We start from the raw sequence: 21,574 nt of genomic DNA, 5'->3' as shown, positions 1-21,574 counted from the left end.
ATCTTCCAGCTTATAAAGCCACCCCATGCCCGAAACCCACATCTACTTACCCACACCTCCCCCCACCACCCAGAACCCCCCCCCACCACCCTCTATACCCTGTGTATGTCTCTATAGGGTGACAGGTACCGGGAGGCCCGAGGTGGTTTGGGACCGGTGTGGTCTGTTGTGACCGGGCAGAGAGCGTGTGTGACTGCTCCGAGCCAGACCTAACCTGCACGGGACTCGTTGGAGATGGAGGACGTGGTGGAGGGAGCAGGTGGTTGAAGGGCAGCTTTGTTGTGAGCTCACTGCTGAGAACATGAATCCTTGCAGTCACGAAAGCTTCAAATCTAGAAACATGCGTGGAGGTTCGCCGTTCGAAGATGTCGCAAATTCGTGTGATTATTTTTGTTAACACTGCCGGATCTGAAATCGTCGTTGTGGGTTAATAATTTAACATCATCCCCCATCATCATCGTCGTTGTCAATGGATAACCAACAACTTTTTATCGTTATATAAACTAGCATCACCATCGTCGCTATCATCATCAATACCATCATTCATACAAATCATGAACGTTCTTAAATGGATTGCAATCATCAACGAATTATCGTAATAACCTTTGTGGTCAAATATGAATAGTAATAATAATTAAATCATTATTATAATCATGGTAAATTAATACGAATCCTTGTCATGGCGGTCATGGGATCGTAATGTTAGGTGAAATCAAATCATTACCATTGTCAAATGATTATCGTCATCATCATCATCATCGAATAATCGCCACAATCGCCGTCGTCAGTTATTCATAATCATCATCCTCATCATCGTTTACTCTGGAGAGTCTCGCTTGCGTCTCGAGACTCGTTGTAAGGAGGGTTCTGCGTTCGGCAGTTTTGCCATTTATTTGTCGATTTTTTTTTCTCGTTTGTTTGGTGTTGGAGAAAACCGGTGACTGTGAGATCGTGAACACCCTCAATGGGGGGAGACGGTCGGGCGTGCATTGTTCCGACCACACTTCCCCCTCGCACCGCGTTACATAGCTACCTTACTAATCGAGTCAAAGTCAAGAGGGTCACGATGGTCAATGCTTTTGATGCGCCAAACCTCGCCATCCCTTCCTTCCTCACTGCCACATCACGCATTCGTTGCGAAAAATCGTCCCCTCTAAAAACATAATAATATTACACGCCGCCGATCGTAGTCTCTCCAGGTTTGCCTGCCGTAACATTGAATTGATTCTCCCGAGAATCAATTCAATAAGTCCAAGTCGTGTAAAGCTCTCGCCTGCGCAGCTCAGTGTAATATCAGCGATAGCGATGCACGTCTTGAATTGGAAAATCGATTTTGATCAATGAGTCAAGGACACGCTTCCTTTTCCGTACCATGTCGTCATAGAGACGCAACTAGAGTGCAATTGTGGCTCGCCTGGATGTCCTTTTACAGTGCCCTGCCTCGTGTGTGAGAAGGGCTGTGTGTAGTGGGTGATGTATCTTGCGGGCTAGGTGTGTGGCAACAAGGCGGGTTATCTGTGTGTTAATCTCTTGTCAAAAAGAATGTGGCCAGAAAACTAGTCGATCAAACTGAAATGCTGTTGCAATGTATCCAAGACGCCTTGTATCCAGTAGACTATTCACACAGGCGTGCGCATTTCGATTTAAAGCTTTCGTGACTGCAGGGATTAATATTCTTGGTTCTTTCGGTAAAGTCACGTAGAAGGGAAAACACAATAAAATAATAAAATTAAACAATACAATTCTCACGACGTTGCGATTGCAACACAAGCAATCATCATTAGGTGTGAAAACCACAGCAAGAAAAATGTCTTGCTGTGAAAATTTTCTTGCTGTGGTTTTCACACCTGATGATTGCTTGTGTTGCAATCGAAACGTCGTGAGAATTTTTTTTATTTTATTCTATTCTACGTGACTTTACCGAAAGAACCTAGAACAGGCGTGCGTATGTTTAACACGTAGGCTTTCGCGACCAATATCAGTCCATAATACAGGTTTTTTGGGGTTGAATCGCGTAAATATAAATGTGTCGGGCGGTGGCGGGTTTAATTATCCACATTTATATTTACACGATCTAATCCCAAAAAAAACTATATTATGGCGTGCGTATCTTGGTGGAACACAAATCGACCGTGAAAATGTCAATAAAGACATCCAACGTTGGGCCAATTTTGGTATGTGGTTGGTCCAACGTTATAGCCCAACGTGCTACGTTTACAGGGTTAGTACAACACAAATTTACCGTGATTACTGTGAATATAGGGGCCGTCCATAAATGACGTCACGCACCTGACGTCACAAAGCTCTGCCCCCCCCCCCAAAAAAAATGTTAAATATGCTTCAAATCGCGTTAAACTATTGTCATTGTAGTGCGTATTTAATGTGGCGCTGCACTCTGATGTTGTAGGAGAAAACATTAAAACGTATATTTACTTAAGTAGAACGTGTTGTCTATTTTTAAAGTTACGCATTTTGATATGACGTCACATTTCTCACCCCCCCCCCCTCAGTCACACATCGTCACCAATGTCTGACCCCCCCCCGCCCAGATGCGTGACGTCATTTATGGACAGCCCCTTAATAAAGCCCTCGTTCGGGTTTGTCCTCCACCAATCATGCGGGACCGCTCGTTACTTTGATGCGATGCTGCGCCCTGTCCGCTAGGAGGCGTAGCACTCAATGCAATTCACGCATAACTCAAAATACAGTGGTCGTTGGCGTCATTCATCACAAACAGCATCATTACACCAAGCATTATAATAACCAGCATCATCAGGCGGTTGCCATACATCTCAGATTGCCAAAGGCCTAGGATTTATGATGATGATGATGGTTGTAACTACCAGCGAAAGGTCGTACCAAATTGTAAAATGTTGCGTATTGCTTCTCCAATAAAATCGGTGGTGCTGCAGAGGCGTTAATTGGCACGTTTGTGCATCACGTGACAAATTTATGAATTGGCTGTGTCGGATGGAGGAGAGTGCACGACACAACAATTAGACTTACGTCATCTGACCCAAAAAAATATATATCAATCGTATTACAGTAGTTGCAAAACCCCTTCACGTGTTAAGAATAATAATTGGCATCGTTGTGGAGAAAATATAAATAACAAAATAAGCAATGTCTCCTTCGCATATCCGTTTCTCCGCATAGATATTCAACTAATTATTCCACAACCCATCAGCCGCACGGCTTTCTGGAAGCGCGTCATTTCAGCAGCAATGATTCAAGGCATGAATAACTTCATGCACCGGTTTCGATATTCAGTGTCTCATCAGCAGGGTTCAGGCTTGCTTCAGCAAAGGCTGGTGAACTGCCAATATTCAGGTAACCACATCCCATCACTTTAATATACATTAACCAACACTGTTCTGTTTCGATTTATAGCTTTCGTGACTGCAGGGATTCATCTTCTTGGTTCTTTCGGTAAATATACTCTTAGTTCTTTCGGTAAAGTCACGTAGGTAAAAAATGAAATAAAAATTAATAAAAATAAAACAATAAAAATAAAAATCACAACCGGTCCCACCTGATGACGGAGACTTGTGTTGCCTCCAAAACGTCGTGATTTTTATTTTTTATTGTTTTATTTTTATTAATTTTTATTTAATTTTTTACCTACATGACTTTACCGAAAGAACTAAGAGTATGAATCCTTGCAGTCACGAAAGCTTCAAATCTTTCGGTAAAGTCACGTAGAAGGGAAATAATAAAATAATAAAACATAATAAAATAAAATTCTCACGACGTTTCGGCCACAATATGGGCAAACCGCATGGGTTGATTGATTAAAAAAAAGTGTTTAATCCTCATGAATATTCATGAGTCTGCGCCTCTCACACTCGCAGCGACGCCCCGCCCCTTGCCCAACCCCGCGGGTTTGACCCGGAAACGGAAGCGGCGAACACATGGCGAACACATGTTGGCGCGTGGAGCACGTGTAACGCGAAAGGGGTCTCGAGCATCTCGACTCTTGCCTTCGAGTCGCAATGCAGGTGTCAAGCATCAACAACGTGAAGATCTACAACCTGAGCAGCGGAAAATCCCTGCCTGAGGTGCGTGGGGAGAGTGGGGGGGGGGGGTCCGCTTTGCGAGCTCCTTGCCGCGATGAATGGGAGAGTCGGGAAAGTGCTTTGGGCAGTAAAGCATACGACGTTGGCTTGTAGTTCGAACCGTCGGTCCAACCATTTCGTTGTTTACTTGCGGGTTACACAGGAGTGTGTGCTGGGTGATAGACCACGTACGCTTGGGATTGCACCCCAGACAGAAAAAAGGAAGGCGTGGATCGGAGAGTAAAAAACGCAACCTGTTCACTCCAACTGTGAAGAAAAGTTTGGTGAGCTCGGGCAGGACACGTGATTTGGGATGATGGACGATGGTTTAAAATTCATGACGAGGTCGCAGCCAAGTAATTGGATGTTAATTGAATGTTTAATTGGCACATTTATCTTACGGTGGCGCAGTGTTTAACGTGCGCTGCACTACGAACCCGGCGACCCGAGTTCGATTTCCGCTCGCGGCCAACACCAGTGACGATTATCTGAACCGGTCTTGGGCCTCGCCTAGGTCGACTCAGCCTAAAATGAGTACATCGTGCGGCGTGTAAACATAACCACTAGGGTGACAAATGTGGAGCTGGCCACCCATCGTTTTGTGTGCCGTGCTGACCTTAATATCTGCTCGCACACAGCACTTGCCCCAAAAGTATGTGATGGTTATACGGGGAATCTTTGTCTTTGTTTCGTACGCAGTGGCTCACAGACCGCAAGAGGCGAGAATTACTCAAGCAAGATGTCGGTGAGCGTCCACCTTTCACCGCAAACTACTCACTGACAGCAGCCACTCGATACACTCTGATCCACTCAACCTGATATGAATGCTAGCAAGTGCGTATGCTATCATAGTGATCGCCATCTCCGAGTGTCTGTTTATGTCTCGCACACGTGCATGCATTAACGCGTGTGTGCGTACATGCGTGTGTGTGTGTGTGTATCTCACAGCCGTACGCAAGCGAATCAACCTCATCCAGGACTGGGAGATGCCAACCGTGTGCAACAACATCCGCGTGTCGCGGGACGGGCAGTACCTGCTCGCAACAGGTGAGCCAGTGGGACAACACATGTGCACGCGTCCAACACGAGTGATCGCGAAAGAAATTCAACATACATCAGAGGTCGCAAACGGGTTTTGATTCCTTACCCGTACCCGGCCGCACCAGGGTCGCAAACGGGTACCCGTACCCGATACCCTACCCGATACCCGGCTACCCGTACCCGGCCGGGTATCGGGTAGGGTACGGGTACCCGATTGCGACCTCTGGGATGAAGCCATGTTGCAGGTGCGGGTGGGTTGATTCTAGGAACTTGAATTGTGAGAAGAGACAAGACGTTGGGAAATGAGTGACAAACGGTTACTCACCAGTGACTCACGGCCTACCCGTACCCGGCCGCACCAGGGTCGCAAACGGGTACCCGTACCCGGCCGGGTAGCCGGGTATCGGGTAGGGGTACGGGTATCGGGTACCCGATTGCGACCTCTGACATACATTCAATAATAATTTGGATGATCTAATGGAGACGCGTGTAGATGACGCGGTGACACTGTGTTGACTGACTGACTGTCACGTGCAATTAATGCGACCTTCCCTGGCCCTGAGCCAGAGTCACAGGTGTTATGAGGCCAGCGAGTCAGTTTGGTTCCTGTCCGGCACGGCAAATCGTGTCTTGCAGGGCCTCCCAAACTCCAGTCCTCGCAACCCCCACCATGCTCCGTCTTTCCGTGTTCACCAATTTCACCAATCTACTCCTCCCCATTCGTTACGCGCTGCATGCGCCCGATAAATTGTAAAACATGTCCCACTTGACGCGCTATGAATTGAACGCTGTCTGCGTGAATAGATCCGATTCAAATTAAGATTGGGATCTCAGGCGATGTGCGTGCACACGTGGTCCCCGTGCGTGTGCACTCGTGGTCCCTGTGCGCGTGCACACGTGGTCTCCGTGCGTGGGTACACGTGGTCTCCGTGCACGTGGTCTCCGTGCGCGTGTACACGTGGTTTCCGTGTGTGCGTACATGTGGTGCGTGTGTATATGTGGCGCGTGTGCACACGTGGTCCCCGTGCGTGTATCCACGTATTCTGCGTGTGCATGCGTACACGTCCCCGTGCGTGTGTACACATGGTCCACGTGTTCCATGTGATGCAGACAGCGTTAATTGCTTAGCACGTCATGTGGGATTTGTTTAACAATCATCGGGCGCGTAAAGTGTTGAACCAGTTAATTTATATTTGAATCGGGAGTACATTGGGAACAAGGGAAGAAGTAGCGTGGTGAGTCAAGAGGACTGGAGTTTGCGAACCTCTGGTGTAGTGAGTTGATGGCTTCATCCCTGTGACTGATGTTATGAGTACATATATAATCTTAAATTTGCTATCCAGTGATTACGGATGGAACTTGCTGTAACACCCATCAATTGTTTACCATGCCTCACTGCTGATGAGACGAAGGCAACTCGAAAATCGGTCCAAGCATTGTCTGCTTAAACAAGCTACTGGAAGACATTGTTGAGGATGGTCGGTAATAGATTTAAATGTAATTTTATTTTTTGACGAATAAACAAGACATTGACTGCTAGTTTATTGTGTTATCACGTTGTCCATGTGGTTGTGCAGGCACCTACAAGCCACGGGTGAGGTGTTATGACGTCAATCAGCTCTCCATGAAGTTTGAGCGCTGCATGGACTCAGAGGGTGAGCCCCCTTTCATCGCCTCAATTGAGAGTTTGGAATACTCTGAACAGGTGTGGGATCTGGCAGAAGGAAGTGATGGCGAATTGTGGTGGCTTCAATAAGGATTGGCTCATGATTGGCCATCTTCTTGACCTTGATTGAGACAAAGAGGTGTATTGCGAAGGAGGACCTGGGCTGTGGTAGGCGAATGTGCTCGCTGATTATGTAGAGATAACATCGGTAAAGTGATTTTATATTGATGAGACACTCTTGCCAGTTGGGGCCAGTAAAGCAAGTAGATTTTTATCATTCTTTTTTTTATACGTGTGGTGGGTTTTCAACCAAGGTACTTAATTTTTGTCCCACGTATATTAAAAAAAACTACTCCACTCGCCAAACATCCCAGCGCAGGATCCTCGAGTGATGCGGCAGTCTGACGACTTGGCGAGGCTTTCCTGGGTAAATAGGAATTGTTTTTCTGCATTCACATGACCGTGCTCTCGCCCCCTGCCCTTTCCGTGTCTCCCTTGCAGTGGTCACCTTTGAAATCCTCTCGGACGATTACTCCAAGGTGAGTCTAACTCGGCGAGTACTCCGCTAAACTAATTACAGTGCGATCTATCGCATGGCCCCATTAGAGGAGTCGCTGCCGTGAGTTGGCGCTGTGTGTTGACGCTGGCACTAATTGAGGGTCGGATCCCAAGGCTGATAATGGACTGCTCTCTTTTTGAACGACCAATAGCTTGGTTCTCGTGTGAGAGCTGAGCTTTTGTTAACACCTAACGATGCTGTATGTAATCTCCAGAGAAACGTCGTGGAAAGGTTTCTGACATTTTTGTTTGTAAACGTTCCTCCGGTTAACCAAATGCAATTGGCACATTTGCCTTCGTGACAACTTGATTCGATTGGCTCTGTCGGGTTGTGGAGGGTTATCGTGAAACAAATTAACGTTATTCTACGTGATATATGCCAAAATACACTGAATCAATTACCTTCAAACTTTCTATCCCAATATATATTATTCGAATGATTTTGAACTTTGAATTCTGAACTTGCCTTGATTGTGTAAATGCCCTTCTGCTTTTGATTCGAGCTCTGGATAGTCTTATGGGTGGTGACTATTTTTGGGGGTTTTCGTCTGTCTGCTGCAGCTGGTTTTCCTGCAGTGCGACCGATACGTGGAGTTCCACTCTCAGAACGGCATCTACTACCGCACGCGCATCCCCAAGTTCGGACGCGACTTCGCCTACCACTATCCCTCGTGCGACCTCTACCTCGTAGGAGCCAGGTGCGTGCTGCCCTCACGGTCTCCCTGCCAGAACCCGAGTAAGGCGACCGGGTGTGGTGCTGGCCACCCACTGCTCTCTTGTGCCGTGCCGGCCTTCATAGGTGCTACTCGCTAACAGTACTTGCTCCTTCAGTCTGTTAGAGGCTATACGAGGAATCTTTGTCTTTGTGAAGCGGTAGTTTAGCGGTTAGCGCACTGTGCTCCGAGCCCAGCAACCAGAGTTTTAGTTCTCGTTCACAACCAGTAACAGTGGCAAATATACGTGTGTTCCACAGAGTGTTCGCTCTGTGTGTATTCACTTTGCTGTATTCACTGCTGTTCTGTTTTCACCGTGCGCTGTGTGCTGTATTTACTGTATTCTGTGTTCACCGTGCACTGCGCTCACTTGTCGTCTGCAGCTCCGAAGTGTTCCGCCTGAATCTGGAGCAAGGCCGTTTCCTGAATTCACTTCAAACCGAGGGATCGTATGTACTTCTTCCTCCTCCTCCTGGCAAATCAACAGCCAATATTACAGCACGAATTCTGCTATGGGTAGACTGGTCCCTTGCATATATAGATTTGGAATACCATTGGAACCTCCTTGGCCAGTAGCAAAATATGATAATTGGTTTTTTAGCCTTTTATCTGGCAACAAAACTGACACCTTTTTTACAAGGAGTCATGTTTGCATTGACCACAATACCTGCAGTCGGAATGCAAACAAAAAACACAACTCTGATAATATATGCACTGTCCTTGAAATTGATTGGTCCACACCCGAGACAGCTTTGCTTAGAGCCTAGTCTCACATGGTGTTGGACCAGATGACGCCAAAAGGCGCACTTTTTTTGTTTGCATTCCGACTGCAGGTATTGTGGTCAATGCAAACATGACTCCTTGTAAAAAAGGTGTCAGTTTTGTTGCCAGATAAAAGGGTAAAAAAACAAATGATCAGATTTGGAATAGTCCACCAATTGAAATGAGTGTTGCCCTATTACTCATTTGAGCCAGGGGGGCACAGCAACTATTGATAATGTAACGTCAGTCTCTAGGGGGCCAGAAACCTCCAGGGTCAGAGCACTGAGTCGGCACCACTTGAGGTGCTGTGTTCGAATCCGGGTTTCGGCCGCTTCCCGCTATTAAACTGGGTCCCCAAGTGCAGTGAGTTGATGGTTTCATCCCTGTTACCGATGATTGAAACAAAAAAATTACTTCATCCAATCACATTTGGTTTGTGACAGTCAATGGACTTTAATATCCCGAGACATCTCCATATATATGAAAGGCAAAGTTGTGAATATGTGTGTCTGTTCAAAATGTTTAGCGTACCTCCCGACATGCAACAAACTGCAAATTTGCCATGTGGGTACTTTCCAGACTGTACACCATCAAATCTGTCACGTGACCCGCGCATGTGGAAGCTTAACACATTGTACTGTAGTGGTTAGCGCGCTGCGCTACGAACCCGGCGACCCGAGTTCGATTCCCACTCACGGCCACCGCCAGTGACGATTATTTGAACGGTTTTGGGCCTCCCCTAGGTCGACTCAGCCTCAAACGAGTAACTGTTGGTGTGAACATCGCCACTGAGGGGACCAAGGCGGCCGGGTGTGGTGAATCCAAGGCCCGGGCGAAGCCGGGCAGTACAGCTAGTCGTTAATAAAAGCAGGCCATTGCATGCCGATGCCATGGTTTAAATTTGCCACATTTGAAAAATCACGCCGCAGATTACTCACTCGGGAATTATGCCTTGGCAATAGTAGCCCCCTGCTGTGAAAACATAGCAAGACCCTTTTAAAAAATGTCACAAACTTAGGGGGGCCTTCCTGGCTAAATAGACGCAACAATAACAACACTTCACGCTGATCATTGCGGGTTGGCAAACTAATAATCACTTTTATATTGTTTGTAATTTTTTATAATGCAACAAAAGCTGGTATTAACAACGCTAATGAACCACCCTGTGCGATGGTGTGTGCACCAGCAGATCCAACAATGTGTGCGGGATTAATACGGAGCATCAGCTGTTTGCCTGCGGAACAGCGGAGGTCAGTTATCGCCTGTTCCCGCCTACGCGCCTGTTGTGCACACACGTGTACTTGTGTACGTGTGTTCGTGTCTTCATATGCATGTGTATATATGTGGGTGCTTATATGCATGTATCGGTATGTGTTTGATATTGCATGCGCCTGTGTTCTGTGTGTATATGAATGTATGTATGCAGCGGTGGCTTTGTGGTTAGCGCGCTGCGCTACTTACTCGACGACCCAAGTTGGAGTTCCGCTCACGGCCAACGTTGGTGTCGAATATCTGAATCGGTCCTGGGTCTCCCCTTAAATGAGTACCTGCTGCGGTGTGTAAACATCAGCACTGGGGAGACAAAGACGACCTGGTGTGGCGTTGGCCACACTTTCCACCTTGTGCGCCGTGCCAGCCTAAATCGGTGCTCGCCAAGAGCTTTTATCCTGGCGGTGTGTAATAGGCTATGGTGTGTGGGTCTCATCTCTGTAGGGCAGGGTGGAGTGCTGGGACCCACGTGACCGTACACGTGCCGGAGTGCTTGACTGCGCCCTTAGCAGCATCACAGCTGATACAGAGTAAGTGCTACTCATACACAACAAAGATAAAAGATCCCCCATATGGCTGGGATTTGAACTCGTGACCTCTAAGTTGTGAGTCGGGATCTCTGATCGCTGTGACCGGTTGTTGAACGGCCATGTCTGTGCCTCAGGGTCACCGGCATTCCGGCGATTTCAGCACTTAAGTTCCACGGAGCCCTGAACATGGCTGTGGGCACCAGCACTGGGCAGGTATGGATCTCCCCTCCCCGCAACACTCTACAACAGTGGTGGGCAATCTGCGACCCACAAGCCGCACACGTCCCGTGCAGCCCCTCTTGGTGGCCTAGTCCAAGTTTGTCGAGGCTTCTGCGTGGGAACATGATCGGTGCACAAACACGGTGTCAAGCTCGCGGCCCACTTGGGTGAAGGAGGGCCGCTCATGTGGCCCACCGACTCGTCTGGGTTGCCCGTCGCCGCTGTACGACCAGCGGCCAGTGCAGTAGTGAGCGCTGCCCGTGCCGCCCGGCCAGGTGCTGCTGTACGACCTCCGCTCGGCTCGCCCGCTCCTCGTCAAGGACCACCGCTTCGGGCTGCCGATCCGGAACATCGAGTTCCGGGAAGACCTGGACCTCGTGGTGACGGCCGACTCGCGCATCGTCAAGATGTGGAACCAGCACACGGTGAGCAGCGCCAGCAGCGAGCGCACGGCACCTTCGCGACGCGACCCTGCCCGGTGCCGTTAACGAGCACCTATTGGGTTTCGGCGAGGGACACGATGGGGTGGTGGTGTGGCTGGCGCCCATCCGCGCTTTGCCTGATGTATTTAAACATTGTACCGACTACTCGGTTAAAGCTGAGTCGACCTAGAGGATGTCCAGCACTGCTTCACATATCACTTGACGTACGATGATTAGTCGTTACTGGGAATCGAACTCGGGTTCATAGCACAGCGCCCTAAGCGCTTTTGTCGCCGCTCGCCACACTGGTACACACACCCATACGCCCGTATAGATATTTACATTTGCGCATAATAATTAAATGCATGCTATAGTCATCCGCTAATGTGCATATACACTGCTCGTACACTCGGTTTATTCTCGATCTTACACAGTGACCTGCTCACAGACATTCACTCTTTTGACACTCGCACACTCGAGTGCAAATATGCTGACACTCGCCCACATTTATTCATTTACCCGTTTGCACTCTTTCTTGCTCACTCACTCGCACTTGAATATCCCTCGCACACTCACACGTTCACGAGCTTACATATTTCTATGCTTTTACACTCGCTTATTCTTTAATGCACTCTTGTGCCTGTTTGCTTACACTTGCTCGCAACAGGTTCACGTACACTCACACGCTCATTCCCCCATACACTCGCACGCTCACGCGCTTACACACTCGTACATGCGCACAGGATACAGTGCTGCACTTGTTTCTGGGCTTGTGTCTCTGCTGCCAGGGACGGCAGTCCGAAATCTAAACGTTGCTGTTGTTTTGTCTGCGACTTGGCAGGGCAAGAATTTCACCTCCCTTGAGCCCGAGTACAACATTAACAACATGTGCCTCTACCCCAACTCCGGTACGCGGTAAACGCACTCCTCAGCTCTACCTCCATCGCTTCCGTTTTTCTGTCACCTACCCCCCAGTCAATTCATCACCCGCATCTCTCCATCACTCTTGTCTCTCCATAACACCCGTCTTGCCATAACCCGCGTCTCTCCATCACTCCCGTCTCTCCATCACTCTCATCCTGCCTTTCTCTTTGACTCATATTTCTTACATCATGTCATTGATGGCGCCTCTGCGTCTTTGTATATATTTTTTTCTGTTTTAATCATGGAGTTGGCTTTAACCTTCGTTGTTGGGTGCATGTGGTTTTATGCGATTTCTGTTCTGTTACCTCTAACCGTGGCTCGACCCCTAACCCACAGGGATGCTCTTCTTGGCGTGCGAGGCGTCCAAGATGAACACGTACTACGTTCCGGTGCGTGGGCTGTGTGGCACGACCACTGTGATGGTTACCGATGATGACGCACGCGCGTGTGTGTTCGTTTGTGTGTGGGGAGCAGTCGTGTAGCGGTTAGCGCACTGCGCTACAAACCTGGCCACCCGAGTTGGGTTCCTGCTCACGCCCAATACCAGTAACGATTATCTGAACTGGTCCTGGACCTCCCCGAGGTCGATTCGGCCTCAAATGAGTACTTGGTGCTGTGTGTAAACATCACCACTAGGGAAACAAAGGCAGCTGGGTGGGTTGCTGGCAAGCTTACCCCCCTTGTGTGCTGTGCTGGCCTTCATAGGTGCTTGCTTTGTCTTTGTGCATCTATCAGTCATTTCAGTTAATCCATGGCATCTTGGTCTGTCCCGTGACCTCAAAGTCCATCAGAGCGCCCTCGCGTACACCGCAGCGTCTCGAAACACCTCCCATCACATCTCAACTTGCGTGAAAGGGCACCCCCAGTAGCGGTTGTCCCTGTGCGGCACAAGGTGACTCGGCACCTGGCCTGCAAACGGGCATTCGTCTGCCATTGGGGGAGGAGGGCGATGATTGCTGTGGGGTCTAGCCTAGGGGTAGCTGACCCTGTGGAAACGAGCATTACCCTGGCAGTCGAGGGGTAGAGGCGGTAGCTGCCACGTGTCTTTACATTTGAGTGCATTGCAGCGGCGATTTTCCCATCTGCGCATTCAGGCGCTGGGCTCAGCCCCGCGATGGTGCTCGTTCCTCGACAGTCTGACGGAGGAGCTGGAGGAGAACCCGGAGAGCACCGTCTACGACGACTACAAGTTCCTGACGCGCACCGACCTTGAAGCGCTCGGTTAGCACGCAGCACTGCCACCAACACCAGCAACAGCACTGCCACTAATAGCAACACCAACACCTTTAGTAGCACCGCCAGCACCAGCAGCACTGCCACCACCAACACCAGCAGCAGCACTGCCAACAACACCACCAGCTCCTAGAGTAGCACCACCAGCACCACCAACACCACCAACACCAGCACCACCAACACCAGCAGCACCGCCACCAACACCACCAAGACCAACAGCGGCACCAGCAGGGATTTCCGTAGCACCGAGAATGCAACCCCTACGCACACTCTAGAAACAAAATCGCGTCGGTAGAGGCACGTGGCGACAATTGACCCGGTCACTCGGCTCCCTGCGTGGTTTGATGACTCGTCACGATTCGGGGTCGCGATTAGGGTTTTCTGGAGTGCAGCCCTTAGGCGCACTACGCTATGAACCCGGCGACTCAAGTTCAATTCCTGCTCATGGCCAACAACCCCCTCGTGTGCCGTGATAACTAACGGCTCTTGTGCCTACAGTCTGTTAAGGCTTTATGGGTTGTCTTCGTGTGTGTCTGTGTGAGCGTGCCTCCTCTGCATATCACGCCATGTGGCCATCTCTCATGTGCGTGTGGCAGGTCTGACGCACCTCGTGGGCTCCCCACTACTCCGCGCCTACATGCACGGCTTCTTCATCGACATCCGCCTCTACCACAAGGTTCCGCTCGCAGAGCCACGATGATGGTTTCTCCCGACCAGCGTTTCTCACCTCTATTTCTCGTCACCGCCACACCCGCCAAACCACCTTCCCCTCCCCCCCCCCACCACGATCCCCCATTTCGTGATTCCTAATCTTTTTAAATTACAACTGGGATTACGCGTCGATTCGTCAATGCCACAGTTGGTCAGCCTTTTGGGAGTGGTGTCTTGCATGGACGACGCTTTGTGCAAATGAAACGGTTGTTGTTGAAAGTTCCCAGGGATTTCGCTGTTGATGGCTGCTTTGCCATCGCCCCGCCTGGTTCATCTTGCGTTTGAGAGACGGCGAATGCGATGGGATAAACAGGGGAAACATGTACAAATGAGGCGATTAAAATTAGTAAAAATAATTATCGATTCTTGATCGAATTGTCACATGTGATTCATTTATTCTCTGGGAGCAGGGGGCCGTTGGATGGGAGGGTGTGGGTCAGCTTGGTGGGAGGGGTGGCGGTGTGGGTGAATCATCACCTCATTTAATCTTCCTTTACCCGACTCTCTTTGAAATGGGTTTCCTTGAGGTGATGGTCTGGCCCTGTTGGAGGCCTGGCCCTGTTGGAGGCTAGGCGCTCCCGTCCCGTTGGACATCTGTGAGAAAAAAAATCTCCGCATCTTATCGGATTTCCCCAGTCTCGAATGTGAACGTTGTGATTGTGACACGGCACCCCGCGTGCGTTTTCAGGTGAAGGCCATGGCGAACCCGTTCGCCTACGACGAGTACCGCAAGCAGAAGATTCGAGAGAAGATCGAGGAGGGCAGAGTCCAGCGAGTCCAGACCAAGGTGGGTTTACCGAGAAGCGCCGTCCCCCACCGGACCGCCCCCACCCCGCCGACTGGGCGTGCCCCCTGACGCGTCGATACTTCGGGAGCGGCTCTCGTGAGCGTGGAATGGGCGCCGTAGGAATCGGCAGCGCCGATATGCTGGGCTTGGTTAAACCTAGGTGCTCAAGTATAGTATTGAGTTGTTTTAGCACAGTCGCCAGTGGCTGTGCAACAAAAACTACATTTATTTTTCATGAATTTGTAAAATTTCCATGACAAATATTTCTCTGTAGCAGGGCCCATGCCAAAATATCCCCTCGTGTGTGGATTTGGTCACTCGAAGAGATTTCAGAATAAGTTCTGTGATAGCCACGTCCTTGGACCATTCTCTAACATGGTGCGATGCATTGCCATGTGTGTGTGTAGACACGGGTATGTAGGTATACTCCTCCGTGCACACCTGTGTGTATACACCTGAACATACTCGAATGTACACACTTGTATGTACACACTCACAGGTACACGCCCGTGCGTACACACTCACACGTGCGCCCATGTGTGTGTGTGTGTGAGCAGCGCCTGCCCCGCGTCAACGCCGACCTCGCCCAGAAGCTGCTGGATGACGAAGAGGACGAGGCAACCTCCTCACGAGCCCTCAAGCGCAAGAAGGTCAGAGGTCACCTCCAATCACTGGGGCCCCACTTATTCATTATGAGGGCCTCCGGTGCACAATCCATGGTTGGGGCCTTTGACCGATGTGTGTCAATTGGTAATGCTTAAAAGTGAAATGCGGGGGATTTCTCCTGAGAACCTGCAAGGCTTATGCAGCAGCTGAAAATTGTGCAAAATGTATGTGGCCGGGCAGTTCAGGAGAGGGGTAATGCTGCATTAGAGACACTGAGTCAGCAACACTGGCAAACCTGCGTTTGAATCCGGGTTTTGGCCGCCCGTGATTAAACCGGCTTCTTGGCATGGTCACCGATGCCTGCACACAAGAAAGCATTCGCGTCAAATTAGTTTTATTTTCCAACTGCATTTGGCTAAAATCCTGTTCTGAGAATGAAATACATCATTCTGGACTGCCATCCAACAAAAATATGTCTCTGTGGCAGAGCATGTTTAGACTGTGCAGTGCCCCTGGGCATGTTGCCAAAAGGTCATTTGAGGGGCCTCAAAGGTCATTCAGTGATGAGACTTCAGTAGAATGTTCCGCACACAAGGTGATGCATTGCTTCCTGCGATCGTTCGGAAAGGAAAATTCGTCAACCTAACCCTAAGCCCAACAATGTAAAATTAAATCTCGAAGCATGTTTTTTTGCCATTTCACTAAATTCTTAAATCTCTCCCTGGCCTCTGCCCTCGCCCCCCACCCTCCATCCTCCGCCCCCCCCCCCCCACTCTCTACCCCCCACCCTCCTGCCCTCCGGCCTCCACCCTCCTCCCTCCACCCTTTGACTTCCATCTTTGGCCCTCTGCCCCCAACCCCCCTGTGCTCCACCTCCGCCCTTCCTGCCCTTGCCACTCCACGTGCGCAGGCGTCGGTGGGCAGCATCCTGCAGGACGACCGCTTCCGGTTGATGTTCGAGAACCCAGACTTCCAAGTGGACGAGCAGAGCGAGGACTTCCGCCTGCTCAACCCCGTGGTGTCGCGCGCCACTGAGAAACGCAAACGCAAGCGCAAGGGCATGGAGCGAGAGGCAGAGCAAAGGGTGAGAGCGGGAGAGAGAGAGAGTGAGTGTGGGTGGGTGTGAGAGAGTGGGGTCGGTAAGTGTGGGTGAGTGGGGTGTGTGAGAGTGAGAGCGAGAAGCAGTGGTGAATATTTTAACCTGTCCTGGGCCCTCTCCTAGGTCGACTCAGCCTTAAATTAGTACCGGGTGTGATTTGCAATCATCAGCACTGGGAAAACAAAGGCATCCAGGCGTTTTTCTGGCCATCTACCCCCTTCCTCGTGTGCGGTGCCGGCCTTCATATGTGCCCGCTAACAGCACTTGCTCCAACAGTCTGTAAAGGCTATACGGGGACTCTTTGTGTATTGTCTTTTCGGTGGGCGAGTCACTGTGAGTGAGCATGTGGCGATTTCCACACTGCGCTACAAACACAGAGAGACCTGTGGTTCAATTCCCGACTGCGGTTAACATCACTGGCAACTGATGTCTGAACCAGTCCTGGGCCTGCTCTAGGTCCACTTGCTGTATCCTCCAACATGACCATTAAGAGCCCTGTGCTGTTCCTTCCCACCCCGCACACCCTATCTCACCACCCCCAACGCCTTCTGTCATCCTCAGAAAATCTCCGCCACCGAGGAGAACGACTCGGAGCCCGACGGACGCAACAGCTCGGACGACAGCTCGGACGACGATCGCTCCTGGGTCCCCGAGGTGCAGAGGCAGTACAAGCTGCTTCGCCTCGAAGCGTCCGGCAAGGAGTTGCGGCGAGGGGCGGCCTCCGGACCGGGATCTGGTGGTGGTGGTGGTGGTCGTGGAAAGACAGACGTTTCGGGAAGGAAACGACCGTGGCAAGGCAATGAGGAAGCCGATTCTGCTGCTGGGACGATGACGACAAGAGATCAGCAGCAGCAGCCACGCTTCTACGAAATCCGGCAAGGAGTGGAATTCAACAGCTTCAAGGATGCTGCAAAGAAGCGGAAAAGCCTCACGTGCGTACAACTTCTCCCCTTCTCTCCAAGACTCGTGTCGCTTCTGTTTTGGCACCTCACTGTTTCACTACAATATTCCTGTCGCTTTCCATCGTCATTCAGTGTTCAGACAATTTCGTTAATACATGTGTTTGGCTTCATGTGCGAGGAAACCGGAGCCCGGCGTGCGTGCGAGAGGCCATTAACAAAAGCGCTCACTATCTGCTACGCGTCCCTGTCTCTGGCTCCAGGTCCTCGCTTGCCGATCGGGTGAAGGAACAGGAGTCTGATCTTCCCGTGGGCCTCGCACACTCTTCCGTGGGCAGCAAGGAGTTGACTTTCCGTCTCAAGAAGGTGACTCTTTGAATGGCCGGGTTGGCCCAGGAGTTCATAATGGCCATGTCGTAGATGCAACACTGTCATCGTTGAGATCCTGCACTCGAACCCGTGTTTCGCTCATCCGTGATGAGTTGACGCTCATCCTCGGGACTGCTCATTAAATTTGGTTTGTCACTTAATATCGATTTTTCCAGATACCAGAATTAAAAATGAGGGTGTCATTGGCTCTTTGCAAGGCATAGGAGTGCACCGAGTGTGGATCCAGAGGGCAGTTGATGTGGCTTGACAACTCCCATGTCATCTTCCACGGTTGTTTAGACACGAGGTGGTGCAATGCCCATCGCCCACATACTCCCACCACCTACACACTCCACCACCCAACAACAACCGCCGTTCAGCACTGAGTGGTGGTGGCGTCGCCATGACACTTGTGTCATGCTAGGTGCACTTTGAGGCCATGTGAAGTGTCGAAGGCCGGCTAGCAGAAGGTCACAGAACAGACCATGGGTTGACTGCGGTAACTTGCAGATGCACCAAATGTGTTGCCCACTGTGCCAAATCTCTGTGTTTTAGCCACCCACACCACCACCAACACAAACACCATCCAAACACTCCACGATCACAAGTCCCCAAGTATAACTGTTCCAACAACCACACATGTACGTATGTATATATTGAACTCCTTTCACACTATTCGTAGCCAACCATGCTAATCGGAGGTGCAGTGGAAAGACACATGGTGTGTGTGTGTTTGCGGGCCCTTGCACATGTGCGTGTGTGGCCGACACCGCGTCGCGGTCGATGCGGTTGGCGTCGTGGTCGATGATGTGGCCCTCCGCGTGGTTGGAGGCGTGCGCGTGCCGCTAACCGGAGCGCCGCGCTTGTCTTTCCCCGCCGCAGACGGAGCGAGAGGAGCGGCGCCACACGGCCGAGAGGCAGCACCACCGCGAGCGGAAGGAGCTGCGGCGCTCGGCTGGGAGCCTTCCAGGGACGGCTCGTGGGGGGCGGGGTGGGTGGCGGGGAGGCAGGGGGAGGGGTGGGGGGCGCGGAAGGGGACGAGGTGGGGGCCGGGGCAGGGGTGGACCTCATTGAGGACATTGCAGGCGAGCGCACACGTGCAACAAAGTAAATAAATAAACGCCCCCCTTCCCATATTTGTGTCTTCGCATAAAAAAAAATAAAGTTTTTACATAACTGATCGGCCGCCCGGCCTTCTGGGAGTGCGTCTTATCAGCAGAGTTGGTTCTTGATTCAGTTCAAGCAAACTAAATCGTTTTCAACATTCTGTGTTTCATCAGTAGTACTTAGGCTTGCTTTTGAACCCTTGAGTACACCTGTACCCCTGCACACTCAGACAATATGGTAATACAATGCGGTTTACATATATATAGCAACCGCATCTGAAGACGCCGAATCTACACGCCTCGTCTCACCTGCCCGCACAACTGACCTCTCCACACCTGACTCGCCTGTAGGCAACCAAGTCATCTGTACTAAGCTCACATTTTATATAACTGACCTGTATACAGCTGGCTTATTTATACAAGGACATTAACACGTTTTGCTCTAGTATGCACACAAATACAAAGATCCCCCTTAAAGCCTCTAGACGTTTGGGGAAAGTGCTGTTCGGGAGCACCATGCCTGACCAACTTTGTCTCCCTAGTGGCAATGTTTACACACCGCACCATGTGCAGTAGAACCTCTGGTCACGAACGCTTCTGACCACGACCAAATCGGGTTACGACCAAAAAATTCACAACATTTTTTAATCTGGGCACGAACACAAACTCGGGTGACGATCAAACACGGCCGCGGCCGATTTCCCCTTCCGCGCAATTTTTTATAAGCGCCAAATTTCCTGTTGTTTGTTTACAACAAACAACACAAAGCGTAACAGTTATATATATAACTTTTGTTATATAAAATTCCTAGTAAGATATTAATTTTGTGAGTGTAGTCATACCCCTCCCCCCTCATTCAAGCCGTAATTTAGAGAGCGAAAACACTGAGTAGGTAAATCGCTAACATAAGAACCCGTTAATATCTTCTCGCATCATTCATACGATGATGCGGTGAAGTAAACGTTCATACGATATTACGGTGAATGCTTCCAAAAGCAATAGTGTACCCAAATATTACTGTTAACTTATTTTCAATCGAAACATGAATCGCTCATACGAATATTCTCTCTCTCTCAGAATCGACCGACTGATGTAGCAGACGAAACAATCATCTTGTTGAACGATTAACACTGAGGTTTTCTCAGTGTTATTCAATGTTTTTACATTTAGTTTACTATTACACTGTGAAGTCTATGGCATAATTCACTATTTTTGTGCTTAAAAATCTTTAAAAAACAATATTTATATACAGTTCGTAGGAGTCTGGAACGGATTCATCGTATTTACATACAATCCAATGGGGAAATTAGGTTCAAGTCACGACCAAATCGGGTTGCGACCAAAGTTATGGAACGAATTATGGTCGTGACCAGAGGTTCTACTGTACTCATTTGAGGCTGACTCGACTTTGGGGAGGCCTGGGACCGGTTAAAATAATTATCACTTGTGTTGGCCGTGAGCTTGAATTGAACTCGGGTCTTTTATTGGTATCGTATTTCCTGATGAAATATGAGGAAAATGACGTGAAAAATATTTTCAAGGTCCAATTAAATAGCTGCAATGATTTTCCTGTACAGATTAATGCAGCGTGTGCATTATTAGTGTTCTAGATGGTAAAGCTGCAATGAACGATGAGTTGACTTACTAATGATGTTCAGTCAAATCCAATGAGAACTTTAAAGGAATCCTATTTTTACTGGAATTGCAGCAATGCACACGATAGTCAATACCATAAAATTATACAATATAGTTCCAAGTATAATTAAACGTTATGGGAAACTGATATTGCCATAATCGTCACGTGAAATGTTATACTGTCCTGTGAAATACTACAGCAACCCCAGTATAGTAAGTCCTCGTTTCGCGTGTTAGATGTGTTCCCGAAAAGTGCCGGGGAAAGCAATAGACAGTTTCAACGAAAACAGTTTCCCCACAATGTAAGAATAAGGTTTGCCGAGTTACGATGTACACACGCGCACACAGAGATGGTGGGACAAAACTGAGGGTACGCTGCCACGTTACTGTATCGCAATACTCGGCTATGCAGCTCAATAAAATAGTTCGTCGTTGACCACTCAGAAACCGCGTTTTAACGGGCGTGTGCGTTATAATGGTGCACGTTCCGCGATGTGCCAAAAGGGTTTCCCTGACAGAAGAATGAAATAGCGAAAATGTGTTGTGTGAACATGCGTTAAGCGAGGACTTGCAGTACTCGTAATGCTCATTCGAAGACATCACCTGACATCATGGCGGTACACGAGCCAGTGTCATTGAACTATGGGTGCGTAATCCTTGTTATCTCGGTCATTCATTTGTAAACATTTGTACAGATACAAATATTTTTTAGTGTTCAACTTGGATGTTGAGCAATGCAAAAACCATGCCAAGTTACCTTAAATGATCTGAGAGAACCAAGAATAAGTCTACATTATAGACTGCCAGTACGCTCAGGTTAAGAACCAGGCTACAGTCTACATTATGGATTGCCAGTACACTCACTCCGATTAAGAACCAGGCTCCAGTCTACATTAATGCTTTTTTGGTTTATTATTTTTATCATTTGTATTCACTTTTTTATTGTTATTTTTCTATCTACGTGACTTTA

The 21,574-nt window shown here is 49.3% G+C and overlaps 1 protein-coding gene across 1 annotated transcript; it reads left to right on the top strand.

Moving 5' to 3' along the window:
- Positions 1-3,894: 3,894 nt before the first annotated feature.
- On the top strand, positions 3,895-21,325 carry NOL10 (nucleolar protein 10). The gene is made up of 21 exons (XM_061568828.1): positions 3,895-4,058; positions 4,755-4,800; positions 5,004-5,102; positions 6,674-6,751; positions 7,264-7,301; positions 7,882-8,018; positions 8,417-8,482; positions 9,985-10,045; positions 10,509-10,594; positions 10,729-10,807; positions 11,089-11,238; positions 12,077-12,143; positions 12,496-12,548; positions 13,254-13,380; positions 13,989-14,068; positions 14,792-14,890; positions 15,448-15,540; positions 16,407-16,580; positions 17,157-17,527; positions 17,758-17,860; positions 18,746-21,325. The coding sequence occupies exons 1-21, from the start codon at positions 3,993-3,995 to the stop codon at positions 18,935-18,937; spliced, it is 2,265 nt and encodes a 754-aa protein (XP_061424812.1). The 5' UTR covers positions 3,895-3,992; the 3' UTR covers positions 18,938-21,325.
- The last annotated feature ends 249 nt before the right edge of the window (positions 21,326-21,574 follow it).

Source organism: Lethenteron reissneri, chromosome 42 (assembly GCF_015708825.2).
Source record: "Lethenteron reissneri isolate LAM-NWPU_2019-01 chromosome 42, ASM1570882v1, whole genome shotgun sequence".
NCBI lineage: Eukaryota > Metazoa > Chordata > Hyperoartia > Petromyzontiformes > Petromyzontidae > Lethenteron > Lethenteron reissneri.
This window is presented reverse-complemented; position numbering and strand designations above follow the sequence as displayed.